This window comes from Mytilus trossulus, unplaced genomic scaffold (genome assembly GCF_036588685.1).
Source record: "Mytilus trossulus isolate FHL-02 unplaced genomic scaffold, PNRI_Mtr1.1.1.hap1 h1tg000024l__unscaffolded, whole genome shotgun sequence".
NCBI classification, from domain to species: Eukaryota; Metazoa; Mollusca; class Bivalvia; order Mytilida; family Mytilidae; genus Mytilus; species Mytilus trossulus.
In genome coordinates, this window is record NW_026963290.1 from 265,071 (window position 1) to 285,102 (window position 20,032).

The following is a 20,032-nucleotide window of genomic DNA, read 5'->3' on the forward strand; positions in this document are numbered from 1 at the left end:
AAACGTTTGTAGGATGAAGAAATTGTTGCGTTCGAAAAATTTCTCAAACATGCCAGATTCAAGATCCATGAAAAATGTTCTTGCAATGCAAAGAAATATTTTTTGAAGATTTAAACCTCAACAAGACTAATTTTCCGCTTTGTAATAGAAAAATTCTCAATCGATCTTGAAAAATAGTTTATTTATTAGTAAACTTTGACTTTTGAGAATAGAGAAAATTTTCACCGGTTTTGGTTTTGGGTTTTCTGACATCTCTGCATGACCTAGATATTTTCACGCGTTGTTACACATGAAAGAACCATGGAGTTTCAGGGTCTGATGGCAGATAATACTCCAAGCCGTCACGAAAAAAGCCTTGGACTGCTGACTACCAAATTTGTTTCTTTGCTACAAGAAGCAAAAGATGGAGTGCTTGATCTCAAAGTTGTGAGTTTGCAATAAGTGCTCTTTGAAAGTCAGCCCAAAGAATTGATTTTTGTTCATGTCATTTGAAAGGAATTTTTGTAAATGTGTTTTTTAAATGATAGGGGAAAATAAAGCGTGTGATCACAGACAAAAATGTTCACATTTATTATTTTTTAGAACACTTTTCGAATTTATTCAGAAACTGGTAGGCAGCATCTCCTTTATCTTTGTAATATTCACTGTCAAATTGTTATCTCCCTTTATTTTTGTTTGAATGTTTGTTGTGTACCAAGGTTGTGTTTTGTGTTCCAAGTTAATGCACAAGTTGAGTTACCCATAATGAGAATTACATTTTTGCTAATCACAGAAGTCTGTACCCTTAAAGGGCAGATTAGTTATATTAGAAACATATATATATTGACGGGACTTGTCACTACCTATTACTCAATTTATTTCACTTGACTGGGCGGAGTTTAACCGGTTCGCTCACAATAAACCAGTCCATCTATAGATAGGTGTATTAGGATAAACTCATCAATGAAGTGTACAGTAATTAATTGTATATTTCTTTCATGACACTGATAGGATCTGATAAGTGATTAGAAATCAGTAATAATTATAACGGCAATCATCCTTATCACACGCATCTTCAAATAGACTGTCCTTATGCAAATTAAAACCTAGCTCCGCCCGATCAGTTGAAATAACATTGGTAATAATAATAGCTATCTTTATCCTCAGTTCATAGTTAATGAATGACATGATACAAAAACAGACATTGGTAAAATACATACTCACTATTATCTTAATAATTTCTGACAACGTCAATAAAATTGTCATTCAAACTATTTAAGTAATACGCATACCTGCCAACTGTCACTATTTAACATGTTTAAAGAGGATTTCACCCATGGGGAATCTCAAATGAAAATTTTGAAATAGCAATTGTTATAATTTAATACCAAATAATCAATTTTACCATAGGTATAGGATTCTTATAATATGAAGAAGCTATTTCCCATACATTTCACATGTCACATTGTTGATGTTTTTATGTCACACTGACAGTGAGAGATAACTGTTCAATAAGATATATATAAAAAAGAACTCATCATTGGTGAAAATGACCTACATGCATGACATGTATGTATAAAATGTAAATTTTGTATGGTATGATAAGAATCTTAATCATGTTAATTGACTCCTAAAAAACAACTTTAACCTCTGGTGAATAATTCTACATCATACATGTCCTAAGACTGTATAGCATACATGTATTGTATCATTTAAAAATTTTAATAGCATGAAATGTATTTCCAAATTTTTTGAATTAATATTTGTATTAAAATTTGATTGTACAAGGACATGAAGGAGGGTTTACATGTACAAAATGTATGTTAAATATTTTTGAAACTTATTAAAAGGAGGTAATGGACAAATTGTCAATAGTTAACAGAAAGAAATGTATAGACCCATGGCTAATTGAAAGCTAAAGTCAATTTGAATCTAAATGTCAAAAATCTTTGATCGTTTTTGTCGAGCCTGCAACAAAAGTTGCAGAAAGCTCAACATAGGGATAGTGATCCGGCGGTGGCTTGGGCAGCGGCAGTGTTAGCTCACTTCTTACAGCTATTACATTAATGCTAGCAAGACAAATCTTTGTTTGGCTTGCTTGCTTTGCTTGTATCAATGTTTGCTCAAGCATGGCAAATAAGATAGGCGGGGCTTCAGCTTGTATACATAATACTTAAATTTTATTGGACGTAATGTTTGAAGTTAAGGACACTAATTTTTTTAAACATTACAGGATGTCAAATATAAAGCGCAATCGTAGAAATGGAATCCCAAAAAAAGTATTTCGAAGATATGCATTTTCATCATCCAACTTAAAAGACTGTCGTCAAGTACTTTAAGTAAAACAAAATAACTATTCGAACACACCTACTCTGATATTGTGTTTTTCAAAGTTTGACCCATATATTTCATCTTTTAGTACTGTGATTTTTTTATGTTATAATGTCAACCTGTAGCTTTGCTATATAAAAATGATAGAATCTGAAGCGAAATGATGTACCAAATATTCTTGCTTTGTACGTTTTCAAGACAAAATATTCACCTCAAACACACCTTAAAGGTGCACTTGATTTTCGAATAAAAGGGATAAGTTAAGTAAGGGGGAAATGACTCAATTCATCCCTTTTATTTATTATGTCCATTGTTATTGAATATTGCGCACATTGGATTAATTTTTACTTGCAAACCTTCAAACTGGTTATTCTTTGTTTATAGAGAAGGCGATAAATGCTTTCTGTAATGTTTACTATAGTAAAAAAAAATTTAAAGAAACAAATAAAATAACAATTTCTTCTCAAATACGAAGTGTTTTATTGTAAAAAAAACAACAAAAATTTGTATAAGTTTTCAATTTATCTATTACATAGTAATAAGCAGAACAATTAGATATCAAGTCGACGACATGGTTGTCTATCAAGTTGGATGAAGAAAATGCATAACTTCCGATTTTGTTTTAATTACTACGGACGGAGAACATATCAATCTATAAGTTCAGTTATTTCCGTGTCTGCCCTACCATTATGTGACTCAAGAAAAAGAAAAAAAATTGGTAACAATTGTATCAAAAGGAGAAAATCGAGTGAACCTTCTTATATTATGGTGTGTTTGAGATGAATATTTTGTCTTGAAAACGTACAAAGCAAGAACATTTGATACATCATCTTGCTTCAGATTCTAGTACTTTTATATATAAAAGCTACAGGTTGACTTTGTAACAGAAAAACATCACAGTACTAAAAGATAAAATATATGGGTCAAACTTTAAAATACCTATGTAATGAATCACAAAATCAGAGTAGGTGTGTTAGAATAGCTATTTTGTTTTACTTAAAGTACTTGACGACAGTCTTTTAAGTTGGATGATGAAAATGCATATCTTCGAGAGAAAAAAATCTACAATTTCGCTTTATATTTGTCATCCTGTGATGTTTTAAAATTAAGTGTCCTTAACTTCAAACATAACGTCCAATAAAATTTAAGTATGATGTATACAAGCTGAAGCCCCGCCTATCTTAATTGCCATGCTTGAGCAAACACTGATACAAGCAAAGCAAGCAAGCCAAACAAAATTTGTCTTGCTAGCATTAATGTAATAGCTGTAAAAGGTTTATATTTTAGAAGGTGAAAGACCTGGATGCTTCATACTTTGTATATAGATGCCTCATGTTATGAAGTTTCTGTCAGTCCCATGTCCAATGTCCTTGACCTCATTTTCATGGTTCAGTGACCACTTGAAAAAAAAGTTCAGAATTTTTGTTATGTTGAATTCCCTCTTATTATAAGTAATAGGATAACTATATTTGGTATGTGCATACCTTGCAAGGTCCTCATGCCCGTCAGACAGTTTTCACTTGACCTCGACCTCATTTCATGAATCAGTGAACAAGGTTAAGTTTTGGTGGTCAATTCCATATCTCAGATTCTATAAGCAATAGGGCTAGTATATTTGGTTCATGGAAGGACTGTAAGGTATATATGTCCAACTGGCAGGTGTCACCTGACCATGACCTCATTTTCATGGTTCAGTGGTTATAGTTAAGTTTTTGTGTTTTGGTCTGTTTTTCTCATACCTTATGCAATAGGTCTGCTATATTTGTTGTATGGAATGAATGTAAGGTGTACATGTGTAGCGGGTAGATGTCATCTGACTTTGACCTCATTTTCATGGTTCAGTGGTCAAAGTTAATTTTTTAAGTTTTGGTCTTTTTATTGTCGAGCCTTCGCCTTAAGTCGAAAAAGCGAGACTAAGCGATCCTACATTCCGTCGGCGGCGTCAACAAATATTCACTCTGTGGTTAAAGTTTTTGAAATTTTAATAACTTTCTTAAACTATACTGGATTTCTACCAAACTTTGACAGAAGCTTGTTTATGATCATAAGATAGTATCCAGAAGTAAATTTTGTAAAAATAAAATTCCATTTTTTCCGTATTTTACTATAAATGGACTTAGTTTTTTCTGCGGGGAAACAAAACATTCACTCTGTGGTTAAAGTTTTTAGAATTTTAATAACTTTCTTAAACTATCCTGGGTTTGTACCAAACTTGGACAGAAGCTTGTTTATGATCATTAGATAGTATCCAGAAGTAAATTTTGTAAATAAATAAATCCATTTTTTCCATATTTTACTTTTAAATGGCCTGGACTTAGCTTTTCTGCGGGGAACCATTACATTCACTCTGTGGTTAAAGTTTTTAAAATTTTAATAACTTTCTTAAACTATCCTGGGTTTGTACAAAACTTGGACAGAAGCTTATTTATGATCATAAGATTGTTTCCAGAAGTAAAGTTTGTAAAAAGATTACTCCATTTTTTCTGTAATTTACTTTTAAATGGACTTACATTTTCTTACAATCATGAAATAGTAACAAGAGGAATATTTTTATTGATTTTTTCCCTCATTGTTGTTGAGCCTGCGATTTACAGCAAAAATAGGCGAGACACTGGGTTCCGCGGAACCCTTACAAATTTTCTAATATTATATGCAAAAGGTCAACTATATTTGGTGTACTGAAATATATTATGATCTAAATGTCAGTCCCGCAGGTTTCATTTGACCATGACCTCACTTTCACGGTTCATTGCACACCTGACAGTGTAAAGTTTTTGTGTTTTGGTCTATTTTTCTTAAACTTTAAGTAATAGGTCAACTGTATTGTTGTATTGAAGCATTGTTAGCTGTACATGTCTGCATGGCATGGTTCATCTGACCTTGACCTCATTTTCATGGTTCATTGGTCTTTGTTTAGCTATCTGTAAGCTTCAAGAAAAAAAATATTTAGCTGCCTAACTTTGAAAGATATGTGGTCTGTTTTTATAAGGTGGGAAATAAATTGTTAAGCAAACATACATCATATGTATTTTGTTAATAATTTTATAATTTTAAATGATTAAAATTATCATTTTGGAACACACTAAAAACTGGTCCTGATTATGAAATTTGACAAATATACAAAACATGTATGAATGGATTCATATCATCTTATCATATGATTTATTTATGATTTACAGGCAGCGGACCAATTAGCAGTCAGACAAAAAAGAAGAATTTATGACATAACAAATGTGTTAGAGGGAATTGGTCTGATTGAAAAGAAATCTAAAAATAGCATTCAGTGGAAGTAAGTACTGCACAATTTTCTCTACATACATTTTGTAATTATAGATTTATCATTTATCTTACTGTAAAAGACTTTTAAAAGATGAAAATGAATAGCCATGAAATTTTATGATGGAGCTAGGATAAAACATGAAAAAAAGGCAGGACAGGGGTCTTGTCAGTGTAAAAAAAACCCAGGATGAGCAACCTAGCCAAAAAAAAGAGATTACAGCTTAAAAAAAAGGCAGGATAAAATTTCCATCTGAGGCCCCTTATATATCAAATGGTAGTTCTTAACTATGGATGAATTCAATATTGAAGACATACATTTAAACAACTATAATACTTTAATTGTATTCTGAGCTTATGCATTGAAGAATATCAACATTATTTAGAAGAAAAAGAGCAACAATGCACTACAAAAAATGACATTAAAAAATATACAATTTTATTTTACGTAATAGTTATCCAAAAGTTCTGGGGGAAACACTGGAAGGATTATCTAGTATTAGAGTTGAATAATTAAGTGTTGTAGTAGGTGCTAAGGGAAGTTACTACAGAGGAATACAGCATAGTTTATAATTTCATGTGTAACAATGTTAACGTTTTGTGATTGTAATTTATGTAAAACATTTTTCTATCCATCAAAGTTGATAACAACTGCTGAAAAAAATGGTGTGTTTGTTCTTAAAACAGTGTTCATGTATAACCACATGACTATGATTAAATACATATACATATATACATGTACATAAATGCAAGTATTTGATTTTTACAGAGGAGCATGTCCAGGGTACCCTACAGATACATCAGTGTCCTGTGAAAAGTAAGTTTTATATACAACAGTGGCATGGCATATCTTATGTATAAAAAAGAACATACATTAAATCTTAAATAATTTAAAATATTCCGCCTAAAGATTTTTTTTATTCAAAAATGACAATGATTCCTGATGAGGTTGAATTGGTCAGTTATCAAGAATTATCACTACTAAACCAAATTAAACCTGTGCATTGAGCACATCATGCTATACATTTGTATTTCCTTTAATAAAGAGAGTATTTCAAGAACATTTTCATGAAATTTGGACAAAAATATCCAAGTTTCAAACACATGTTTATAACTATACTTGTCTAGAAACATGTTTCATCAATCTTGTTCTAAAAATATTGATGATGTCATTCAGTCATTGTTATGTTGAGTATTATTATACGACCGCAAAATTCAAAATTTTCGTCGTATATGGACCATAATTTGGTATTCGGCCTTTGGTTTCTTTTTGTATCCTTTTTTATAAGTTCTAAAATTTAAACTTTTATTTAGTGGGTTGTGTTGGGGTTAGAATAGTATGAATGGAACAATTGAGTTTTTCGAGAAAAAAATAATACATTTTGATTCACCGTTTACGTGACATGAAACCAAACAGGAAACCAATCTTTATTTTCTTTATTTTGCACAATATAAATCAAAAGGCATAAATAAACACCATTACTAGTGTTACTTGCTTCATGTTAATATTTAAAATCTATTTTCAATGTTATATTAAAGTTTTTTTTAAACCTGACAGGAAACCATAAGAAACCGAAAGCATTTTTTTAGTTTTATTTTATTGCAAAATCTGCTTAAATTAATCTGAACAGTATACTTTTTCTTAAAATCCATCTTAAATGTAACAGTATTATAAAACTCCTAAATATGTGCTTGTTTTGAAAACAATTAGTACATTTTATTCAGAATTTTCCAGATTTTCTCCATTGATACAGGATACCATAATCGTTGAATCATGATGTTTAAGCAACAAAAATGTATTTATCATGTTTATATTTGGTTTTGATTTTCCAGTTAATATATACAATTTATTCCAAATCATTGGCAATGTAACATTCTTTAAATCCAGTAAAGAAAAATCCTTTAACTTGGAATTAAAATCTTTAAAATAGACACAATGTGATACTTGTGACATGTACACCATCTACAGGGTTTCCACATTTTAACCTACTTTAGTGGGCTAAAATCAATAAAGTACTTCCTTTCAAGTCATGCATGCTAAAAGTTTACTTCTCCTTTGACAAATTTATTGCGTTTCTGATAAGTGTTTGCAGAACATGAATAAAAAATATTAATTAAAAACTGTGACAGGATTCCAACTTTGTACATTCCAAGTGTAACGGTATATTAACATGTATTTTTAATTAAATTATATTTATTCACCTAAAATATCCAGTAATATTTACTGCTGAAGTTAAATCAATCCAACGAGCATTGGTACAATGATAAGAGACGTAATTTCGATTGATTTTTCCAAGGACTCTTCACGTCATTATCGGGAAACGAAGTGTGTTCTAACGTCTGTCAAATATGAAATCGATTTTGTCAAGTCATTGGGCATTTATTTTCACACAGGATCGTATGTAACATTATGCGCATAGGAAAAATAACAGACCACCGGCGCAATCTCTTTGACAATTGTATTTTCCCCTTTTAAACAAGACGAAACAAGTCTACAGATTATGTTTGCTAACATCCCGTTGGAAACAAAAACAATGTTTAGACCTAGTATTTCGTACATCCGGCCGTAATGGCGTGATCACATGCTAGTCACATGTTTCACGTATGACCGGAAATGGTTAGAACTTAAGGACAAAAACAATTTTAATAAATAATTGGACTTCTGTTTCGTGTGAAATGTAACGCATAACGGCAACGTAATTTTCTTACTTAATTATTACGAAGATCAAAACAAGAATGTAAATCATCTCGGATTTACCTGTTTGAACATCTCGCGAGAGTTCATATTTGCATATTGTTTTTAAGAATTCTATTACAACAAAGCAGATTACATCATTTAAAAATTGCGTTATGAAATCGGACGCAAAAATCACGCCACTGTTCTTACATCTGCTACATAAATACTTATAGTTCTCGGCATTTTCTTCTCACTATTATTATTGGTCGATGTTCTTTGTTATTTGAAAGCAAAAGTTACGAATTTGCCGGTGACGATTATCTATAAATCAGTCAGCGTTATGCTCTTCGGAAGCAATAAATAACGCGAGAAACGACACAAAAATACGGTTGTAGAATCTTTGAAATTCGTATATTTTAATTTTTTTTCTAGGGAAGTGTAGCATACACTTGTATGTTCATAAAAATAATGGCATCTTTAGATGTAGTTGCAACTTTTCTTACAGTAATTCACATTTTATCACTTTTCTATAGTTATAGGAAACGGAGCCCAATAGCAAATTATGGTCCATATTGCTATCACGTTGGCGTCTGCGTCGTCGTCGGCGGCGTCCGAATACTTTTACTCTAACTTTAGTAAAAGTGAATAGAAATCTATGAAATTTTAACACAAGGTATATGACCATAAAAGGAAGGTTGGTATTGATTTTGGGAGTTTAGGTCCCAACAATTTAGGAATTAGGGGCCAAAAAGGGACCCAAATAAGCATTTTTCTTGGTTTTCGCACCATAACGTTAAGTATAAGTAAATAGAAATCTATGAAATTTAAACACAAGGTTTATGACCATAAAAGGAAGGTTGGTATTGATTTTGGGAGTTTTAGTCCCAATAGTTTAGGAAAAAGGGGCCCAAAGGGTCCAAAATTAAACTTTGTTTGATTTCATCAAAATTGAATAATTGGGGTTCTTTGATATGCCGAATCTAACTGTGTATGTAGATTCTTAACTTTTAGTCATGTTTTCAAATTGGTCTACATTAAGGTCCAAAGGGTCCAAAATTAAACTGAGTTTGATTTTGACAAAAAATGAATCGGTTGGGTTCTTTGATATGTTGAATCTAAAAATGTACTTAGATTCTTGATTATTGGCCCAGTTTTCAAGTTGGTCCAAATCTGGGTCCAAAATTGAACTTTATTTGATTTCATCAAAAATTGAATAAATGGGGTTCGTTGATATGCCAAATCTAACTGTGTATGTAGATTCTTCATTTTTGGTCCCGTTTTCAAATTGGCCTACATAAAGGTCCAAAGGGTCCATGATTAAACTAAGTTTGATTTTAACAAAAATTAAATTCTTGGGCCTCTTTGATATGCTGAATCTAAACATGTACTTAGATTTTTGATTATGGGCCCAGTTTTCAAGTTGGTCCAAATCAGGATCTAAAATTATTATATTAAGTATTGTGCAATAGCAAGTCTTTTCAATTGCACAGTATTGTGCAATGGCAAGAAATATATAATTTCACAATATTGTGAAATAGCAAATTATTTTTTTAATTAGAGTTATCTTTCTTTGTCTAAAATAGTAAGCAAGAAATATCTTATTGCAAGAATTTTTTTTAATTAGAGTTATCTTTCTTTGTCCAGAATCAACGTAAATCTTTGTTATATACAATATACAATGTATATTCTCTTTTTATTACCAACTGATAAATTTAAATGATCTTTACCATTCAGTGATAACAAGCAGTTTTTTTTACATCTTAATATTTTATGATGTATTTAAATGAGTAGTTATTGTTGCAAACTCCATTAGAATATTTTAATTGAGATTAGTTTTGGAATAAGGGATAGGGGGGATGTGATTAAAAAATTGGGTTCAATTTTTCTCATTTGAAATTTCATAAATAAAAAGAAAATTTCTTCAAACATTTTTTTGAGAGGATTAATATTCAACAGCAAAGTGAATTGCTCTAAGAGAAAACAAAAATTTTAAGTTCACTAGAACACATTCATTCTGTGTCAGAAACCTATGCTGTGTCAACTATTTAATCACAATCCAAATTTAGAGCTGAATCCAGCTTGAATGTTGTGTCCATACTTGCCCCAACCGTTCAGGGTTCAACCTCTGCGGTAGTATAAAGCTACGCCCTGCGGAGCATCTGGTATATTTTTTTATCAAGTTAGAGTTATCTTCCTTAGTCCATAATTGTAGTTAACCATAGTATTTCCATAGGTCTTATGTAGAACACTAAGATTTACATTTCTACATTTACAGTCAGTCAACTGGAACAGAAGTATCAGAAAGACTACTGACCTTGAAGAATGAAATCAGTGATTTAGACAGACAGGAAAAAGAATTAGACCAACACAAATTATGGGTTCAACAAAGTATAAAAAATGTTACAGATGAAGTCACAAATACTCGGTATCCTTTCAACGTTGAGTGGTCAATGTCCTTAATGACAGAATGGACTAAGAAGTTTGTCCACATTTACCAAAACTAATTACCCAACTTACCTTAAAAGTAGTTTACAGGCTGTTTGAAACTTCCAGCTTTCAATAGGGAAAATTATGAAGCTTCACATATCCTAATTTTCAGTTCAAACTGATGGTAAAAGCAGTGATAAAGGTTGGTTAGTTAATTCTACTTGTTCATTATTAGGTATCAACCTGTCTTATTGCGTACATATAAGTCTATTAAAATTTATGTTTACAGTGATTCAATTGATTCAAAACTGATTGCTGCTTCATGTTTATTTATATTAAAAATGTGTAATACCACTATTGATTTTCCACATTAGTCTTTTTACCGGTATATATTTCCACCTTTTCCAAAATATGTTCAGAAGTTATCTTCGTTTCAAATAAAGAAATACTTAGCATGAGTAAAGTTTTATCCTGTCCAGTACTATAGAAAAAAAATTCACATAACATTCATTGCTTTCAAGAAAATAACCATAACCATAACCATAAACCTTAATGTGGTTGACTTAATTTGATATTTAATCTAAAGGTAATTTAATGATTAAGGGACACTGAAGAGTTCAGTAGGATATCTGTAATTAACATATTTCCTTAATAATGACAAGATTAGCCTATGTAACACATGAAGATATTTGTCGGTGCTTCAAAGGTGATACATTACTAGCTATACAGGCTCCCTCGGGTACACAACTAGAAGTTCCTATTCCAGAGTTGGTGAGTACTACACTATCATTTTTTGGGGGATTAGATCGACCCTTAATGGTTCAGTGTACAATACATGGCCCTCAGGTTGTAGTCTCTGAAAAAAATACCCATACACATAAATATAACAAAAAGTACCAAATTCACATTTTTGAGTTAAATAACTCTCAGATGGAAATTCCGTTATGTTATATTTCTTTTCACCTGTTGTCCATGCCACTAAAACTTGTATCATTGTAAGTTTTCTACAAAATGATGTATGACATGGTTATTTTAGGTTGTTGAAATTCTTCGTGGCAGACCTTCTGAGTGGGTCAGCGAAATTGCAATGTTAAAATAAATTGGTTTATCATATCATCTAGGATTTATGAGAGGGTTTAAACATTTATTTTCTTTTCAGGGTTTGAATTATAAAAAGAATTATCAGATACATCTCAAAAGTACGTCAGGTGCCATAAATGTTCTGTTAGTAAATAAAGACACAGAGGAAACCAGTCCTGTGGTTGTACAGGTACCCCCTCCTCAGGAAGATCCACAAAATCAAAATGTTGATCCTGATCCTAAAAATACAAATAAACAGGGAAAGGTAAGTAATAGAATTGTTTATGTGACCTAATTAGACAACCATGTATGAGTGACATAATTACACTGTAATGTTAACAGAATCCAATTGTTGAACTTGAACCCCGAAAGAGAACCCTAGCATCTCTATAATAATAGCAGGGTTTTCTCCAAAACAAGTTCTGTATTTCAGGATTATAGGGCTCATACATAGACTTATTCTTTGATAAAAATTTTGTATTCATCTCAAACCCTTCAAATTTCTCACGCCATGTTTTCTATCCATTTGAAAATAATCCACCCAACTGCTCCGTGTTTTGTCCACAGTTTGTTAACTTGCCTTACAGAAGTATACACCTGGCCATGTAGCTCAATTAGTTTTCAGAAAAAAATAAAGTATTTGAATTTTGTTGTATTAAAATTTGCCATTTATGTACTTCAATGTATGCTGTCAATGGCTTTAGTGTTGTAGTAATTGATAATTGACACATGTAAAACATTCTGAATTGAAAACTAACAGTATTTCTGTTAGAATAAAAGGCTGTATGAATATTCTGGAACATTTAGCAATACTCTTATCAGGGAAGGTAATCAAGTATGAAGGACTTTTCTCAGTTTGATTGTACATCATTTTCAATTAGGGCTATTCCAGAAAAAAATGTATGGAGGGGGGGGGGGGGGGGGTGTTGGAAGGCAGTTATTGTCAGCACCTGCCACCAAGGCAATTGTAATTGAGAATTATCACATATTTGTAATGAATACGTCCGGTTTTGCATATGCAATAACCTCAAAATTGCCCGGGGCACAAAGGCGATATTCATATTGTGCCCTGATTCCAAATGACGTCACGTCATTGCGTCCTTAACGACACTTTTGTCATACAAAAATTAAAATTTTTACCTGTTATGTTTCATTAAATTGTAATAGTTGAACTTTGTGCTCTTTTCTGCAGAACTTAAGTTAGATACTTTTAATTAGATATGTGATAAATAGATTATAACATGTCTTTTCCATATTGGCCATGGTATCATCCCTCGACCCACATCGGCCCTCGGCTAAAGCCTCGAGGCCGATATGGGAGTCTCTGGATGATACTAGGGCCAATATAGAAAAAGCCATGTTATAATCTATACTTATAGTGCATTATAGTCTGAAAAGATGCCCTGATATATATCACCCATGTCATGCATGTATTATTAATAATTATTTTCTGGAATAGTTTAGAAGATACCTTGCAAATATGATAAACATGAAAATTAATATATTTATTAGAACAGATTCTATTTACTACATTTGTACAGTGGTCCAACAATGTTTGATTATAATATTATTAAACATTAAACACTGACATAGCTAGATCTAACTTATAGAAATCTGTATTTGTTTTAGAATGTGCGTTCACCCATGAAATCTCCATTACGGCAGTCTCAGCCAGCAGCAGACTTTGATACGTCCAGAATGGCCACTAGATCATCGCCACGGAAAACACAACCACAGCCATCAACATCATCTGCACTTCCATGTAAGCAAACATTCATGTCTTTATTTTCTAAAAGAAGAATTGCTGATTTCTGAATTGCTTCTAATAGCCGTCATTTACTGGCTGAAGAGTCAACAATGTGCAATATTAATTAGAGCCCTAATTATTTTTTTTTAACATTGTAAAAAAGCGATAAATTTTGTTATTAATTGAATTGCAAAAATAGAAAAAGGTTTTAAATAACTGGCATTTACTGATTGAAGAGTCAACGCTGTGCAATATTAAATAAAGGCTGGAAATATGTTTTAACTGTGAATAAAGTAATTTAGAATGTTATGTTGAGAATGATAAGAATGATATTATTGTAACTAATTTTTTGTAGTTTCTACATCCAACTTGCTAGATCCCAATGACCTGTTTGACCCCTCCAGAGCAGATCTAGGTAAGATATATGCATATAAAATTAATTGAATTTTAACAGATTGTAATTTGATTATTTAACTGATTTACTTATTTATGTAAAGGACAAACTAGAAAGTAGCTATGGCAGACAGTAATATATAAATATTGTTTAAGAGCACAAATTATAAGTTAAAAAAAACAATAGGTACAAATTGGTGGCGGCTATATAAGGTTTATATATCACCTCACCTTTCCTCTTCATGACGGTCGGCATTTAAGGCCCTAATGTTTATATATACAATGCTTTTTTCTTAGAACTTTTTAATGTTTATAAATAAAACATTTTTTTTTCTATTATGATTGAAAGGAGTTTTTAAAGAGTGCTTGCCATTCTCCATTTATTTATGCTATAACAGCTCTTACAGTTATTGTTCCACTGTTACATAACAACTATCAATAATTTAATTATGGATGTAATGCCTCTTTTGATTGGCTGACGCTATTTTGTTATCAGCCCATAGACATAATAGACATAATTTAGTCATGTTACCATGACATCATCAATGTTTTTTCATGGTTTTCTAGGGTTTAAAATGGAATTTAGTATTAAATTATAAGAAATGACTGTAAGTTTTTTTATGTCTATTTGAAATGACTAATATTTTTTCTGTCTATGAAGAAATAACATAAAAAATGTGGTACACACTGAATAACGTATGTAGCAAGGTATTCAACAGAGTGCACCACATTTTTTATGTTATTTCTTCATAGACAGAAAAAATATTACAGTCATTCCTTAAATAATAAAAATATATATAAATGGTTCTTTTGATGTGTGATTATTTTGACATCAGATAGTGTTGATATATTTATCTATTGTGTATTTTATATAGATGGTATGGATGGTGACCTGATAGAAGAGTTAATGTCATCAGAAGGTAAGAGTTATCTCCCTTTACTCTCTTTTCTCAATATTTACAGCCATCAGACTCAAAATCTTTCTTCCTTGCAGAATTTGTGTTGTTATTCTCTTAATAAAAATGTATACATGTATATTTTTTGGTGGTTGTTACTGTTCCTATTTTGAAGCATAACCTTCCCTGCATGTGGTGTTCAATTTGGAAACAATCCAACCATAACCTTTCATGCAGGTATTCAATTCAGGAACAATCTAATGATACTTGTACCACTAGTATCAATATTGCAGGAGAGACCTTTGATTCCACAGAACACTTTTCAAACTTTTTGCTGTTTGCTTATAGAGATTCTTGCATAAGTACAATTTGTACAAAAATGTGATTGAGTGGGTTGCCAATTGTCTTTAGCATTTAAAATTATCGCTTTATGGAAAAAGGATTGATGACTTTTAGATGACACGTTGATAAATAAACAAATTGGGAGTTGTATCATATTTATCTTTTCACACTTAGTCATGGAAAGTGAAATTATTGTATTAATTTGAAAAGTGCATTCAGTGAAAGTCCTTGATAACTGATTGATTTAATTAGTGATAATGTTGTTACAGTTTTTCTGTTGTTATTTTCAGCATTTGCACCACTTCTGCGATTGAGTCCACCCCCAAGTGATAAAGATTATTATTTCAATTTAGACGATTCTGAAGGAGCATGTGATCTGTTTGATGTGCCTTTATTAACCATGTGATAATTAGAACTACCTCATTACGTGTAGATTTAGTGCTATTATATTATATACCACTGCTAAAAATTAGAACCTCATTAATGCTATTAAATAAGGGTGTGTGTTTTAATGTATGAAAAATGTGATCAGTGAAGTATTAAGGAGGTTTTATATTTTATAAGTGGTAAATTCTTAAATGCAGACAGTTACCAGGATTTGAAATACGTTTTTGAACAAACTCATACAACTTCACCTATCATTTGACAAACAAAAGCAAATGAATATTTTGAAACTCACATATGATATTTTTATAACATTACTTGAGCCCTGAAATAGGGTAAATATGTATTGATGATCGGTTACATACATAAGAGTCGGGACCAACTTTCATATGTTCTTCCTGACATGCACTGTAGTCGGGAAAGGCAACTTTGGATACAGAAATGTAACCATTTATCTTGTATACACAAAGGGCTACTCATACATTTCTGGACATCAGTTTATAATCAATACTTATACAATAGATCTTTAAATATACAGTTTTGATTTATTCTATATTATTTTCAATAATTTGTATACAACTTTCATGATTAAGAACTTGTCTTTATCTGTTTAATTATGCCAGGCGTTGTTGTCCTTTAATATGGGAAATGATTTGTCTTGAGTGAATTTCTTAATATGCCAAAGAACTACAGATTTTATGATTTGTCTAGGATGTTTGAGGATTCGATTTCAACAGTTATAACAATAATAATTGATGTTAACCTGACTTAGAATTAGAATATTAAGTGCCATACTTGAGCTGTAATGTAGAGTAATAAGAAAGAAAAAAATCGTTAGATTTGACAGGGGCAAACATAAAGACCTACATTAAAATTATAGTAAGTTTTCACATTGAATCAAGTTAAGAGATATTTCATGCTGTGATAATGTAACTAGAGGCTTTCATTTAAATTAAGTACAAAAGAGTCTAATATTTACAGAAATTTTTATTCAAGCATTTATTCAATAGTTCATTTGCATTTTATATTCACTTTGTGTTTGAGTATTTGCATTTGTGTTAGGTAAATATTGTGTTCAGTCACATGATGTAGACAGCATTAAACCTTTATTTCAACCTTTATTTCATTTTAACTTTGTTTTGATTCTTAACACGTACATTTTTGTATGGTGTCATATTTGGAAGGGTTTGCTTAGTTTTGTTTTCATTTTACAATTTTTCCATAGGAGACTGGGATTTGGTATATTTATTGTTCAGTAATAATTTGATGTGTATGGAATTTCATCTCACTATGGTGATAATCGTGATTTATAAATAACAAGATGTAAATATTCATATTTATAAAACTAGTGAAGTTTGTGTTTTATGTTTATTTTTGATTTTAATGTGTTCAAAATTAATCCAAATAGATAATAATTGTTCTTTGGAACTTATAAGTGAATAATTATGCTGTGATTTGAATATAAATAGTATACAAAAACGTTCATTTTTCGAGTGCTGCAAAAAAGATCAAGACCCAACAGACACTTAAAATTATGTCACGATTTAGATGTATATTTTCTTTCTGTATCAAATTTATCACTACAGAATATAGCTTTTGTATGATATGCTCTTTTTTTCTGACAAGCATTTAAAAAGAAAACTGTAATAGTCTTTCTAATAAATGTTTATTTTATCTTTATGCTAAGGCAAAATGAATTTATTAAAGGTAGATTCTAATTTCTAACATATGAATGAAAATTTGTTAGCCAGATAAGTAATGTCTCATCTTTTCAAATTTCATTTTTCTTTTATTATTATTATTTTTATGATAAAGAGAGGCCAAATATTTCTTGTTATAACAGAGATGATTTCAAAAATTATTTTCCATTTGAAAAACATATTAAAGAGAGATTCACTTTAGCAGTCACAATTATTTTTACAAAAGAAAGAAAATTGTTTTGTCTTGATTTCTTTAATGACTGAAAAAAAAGTTTAAATGGTCTCCCCTGAAAAGAGAAAGTGACAAAGTTTAGACAGCAGAAGATTGGTTGGACATTGATTTTCTATTCTTTTATTTTCGTTTTGCCTTATCATAACTTTCCTCACTATCTTCAATAATAGTTGTTAGAAATATATGTTGACGCCCACCTGTGTACATTAGACCACACCCACCTGTTGGTTTGTTTGTTATATTATGTTTACTGTTATATATGTAAATACAAGATGTAAACTAATTGTTACTTACTTGAAAAACTTGATGTATAAATTATGTTTTTTTTTCTAATACAGAAGCAAACTTATGTATCATTGGAACTTTTTATAAAAGTTCAATATGTTACACTTTCCAAAAATTATCTTATAATATACATTGCCAAAGTTCTAACTTAGTGCTGATGCAACTCTCTTTTTTGATCACATTAATGCTTACATGAAAATTTGTAGGGCATTGTAAACAGGGTTCATGTATTGAGTTGTCAAGGTAACAAAATAAGTAGCAAAACTAACCTGGATAAAAAAAAGTGCAGTCAATCAAATACTAGATTCAGAACATAAAACACCTGTTAATCCATTTTAAATGTAAGCTTTATGAACAATTATACAATTATGAACTATTCATTCTGTTATAGGTCAATTAATATTTGTTTTCATGCTTTTCTTCAGAAAGTGTGTTTATTTAGAAAAAAAAATGCCTTTTAGAGTGTTATCTGTTGAGTTAGAAAGGCTATGCTTTATTCACTTATAAGGAATTAGTCTGAGATTAGTACTATAGGAACCATACTCATAGTTTAAAATGACCATACTTTTACATTGAAACGCTTTTATGTTTATGTAAATGCTGCTGCAAATTAGACTACTCAAATGCTATATCATCTTGGTTTATAAATAATAGAACTTATAACTTAGTATGAATTTGTTAACTTCCTTTACACACATGTATATGGAGATTTCAAAAATAAATTTGTTCCCTGTACCCTTCTTTGCTACACTTTCAGAGTGTTAAAAATGTCTGTATCATGCTGAATAGACAATTACGTCTGTAATAACCTTAACATCAATTTTTAGCAATTTTTTTCGGGGTAGATGTTCTAATTAAGACAATTGGGGTTTAAAATTTTCTAATTAAAGTTCATGAGTAGGTTGCAACACAAGTATTTATTTGTTAGGCTTATCAATTTGGTGCAACATCAAATCATATTACATTAAAAAAAATCATGTTTAAACTTGTTATGTGTTTGTAAATCTAAAATGATCAAGTGTTTATGGTGATATTCACCCATAGAGTAATCTGAAGAACAAATTTTCTGTGTGAAAAAAATATTGAGCAAAATTATAATTATTACTATAGTAAAGATTGGTCATACTTTTCTATGTGAAAAAAATATTGAGCAAATTATAATTATTACTATAGTATAGATTGGTCATACTTTTCCATGTGAAAAACATTTGACCAAAATTATAATTATTACATAGTAAAGATTGGTCATACTTTTCTATGTGAAAAAAATATTGAGCAAAATTATAATTATTACTATATATAGATTGGTCATACTTTCTATGTGAAAAAAAAAATTAGCAAAAATTTTAATTATTACTATAGCAAAGATTGGTCATACTTTTCTATGTGAAAAAAAATTGAGCAAAATATAATTATTACTTTAGTATAGATTGGTCAGTTTATTTACCTAGTGTTCAATACATAATAGTTATGTACATATACTATTTGTTATTAATAAATAACAATTTGAAAGCATCTATTTTTGTTTTTATTTAACCAAAACCATCACCATGTTGTAATGTTGAGTTGGAGGAGATGTGGTGTGATTGCTTATGAGACAACTATCCACTAGAGACCAAAGGAGACAGATGTTTCAACTTATATGCATCCCTACAGACATTAACAATGAGCCAACTATACCATAGCATGTAGCAAGATATAAAAAGCCTAAGCATGAAAAAGGGTAAAACAAATCAAAAGAGATAATGAACTAGGGAGTTGTAATCTTACTTTTCTATTTATAATTGAAAATAAATGATTTCAGGGCAAGACTTGTCCAAAAAAAAAGAATATACCTAACTACATTTTGGAGAATGACACCTGTTCATGAACCTTCATTATATTTATATTTTATGGTTACCATCCCACTGAAACTTGTTATTTCACAAATCTACATTAAATGAATTTTGCATGTTTATTTTTTTTTGATGAAATAGATTGAAGTGGCTATTCCTATTGGGACATTTTACTGTGAAAAAAAAACATGTTTGAAGGTTGAAATTACTTGAAAGTAAGAGAACAGCTAGTGGAATAAATACGTTCTTATATACACATGCATAAAAACAACAATTTTCTTTTTTATCTCACCTTGTCCAAGGAACAGAGTGACCTTTCATCATGACATGTCATCATTATCTTTTATAAACTATTTTGCTGAATTTAACCAAACTTTGCCACAGTCTTCATTAAGGTATCTTGTTTTAATCAAGGAGTCTGGTGAACCCACCTACCAAACAACATGGC

At 30.6% G+C, this 20,032-nt stretch overlaps 1 protein-coding gene across 1 annotated transcript; it reads left to right on the top strand.

Moving 5' to 3' along the window:
* Nucleotides 1-232: 232 nt before the first annotated feature.
* LOC134698987 (transcription factor E2F5-like) lies at nucleotides 233-17,831 on the top strand. Its single transcript, XM_063560675.1, has 10 exons — nucleotides 233-426; nucleotides 5,490-5,599; nucleotides 6,356-6,403; nucleotides 10,539-10,688; nucleotides 11,353-11,461; nucleotides 11,850-12,035; nucleotides 13,400-13,532; nucleotides 13,873-13,932; nucleotides 14,786-14,830; nucleotides 15,439-17,831. Exons 1-10 carry the CDS (start codon nucleotides 301-303, stop codon nucleotides 15,552-15,554), a joined length of 1,083 nt encoding a protein of 360 aa, XP_063416745.1. The 5' UTR covers nucleotides 233-300; the 3' UTR covers nucleotides 15,555-17,831.
* The last annotated feature ends 2,201 nt before the right edge of the window (nucleotides 17,832-20,032 follow it).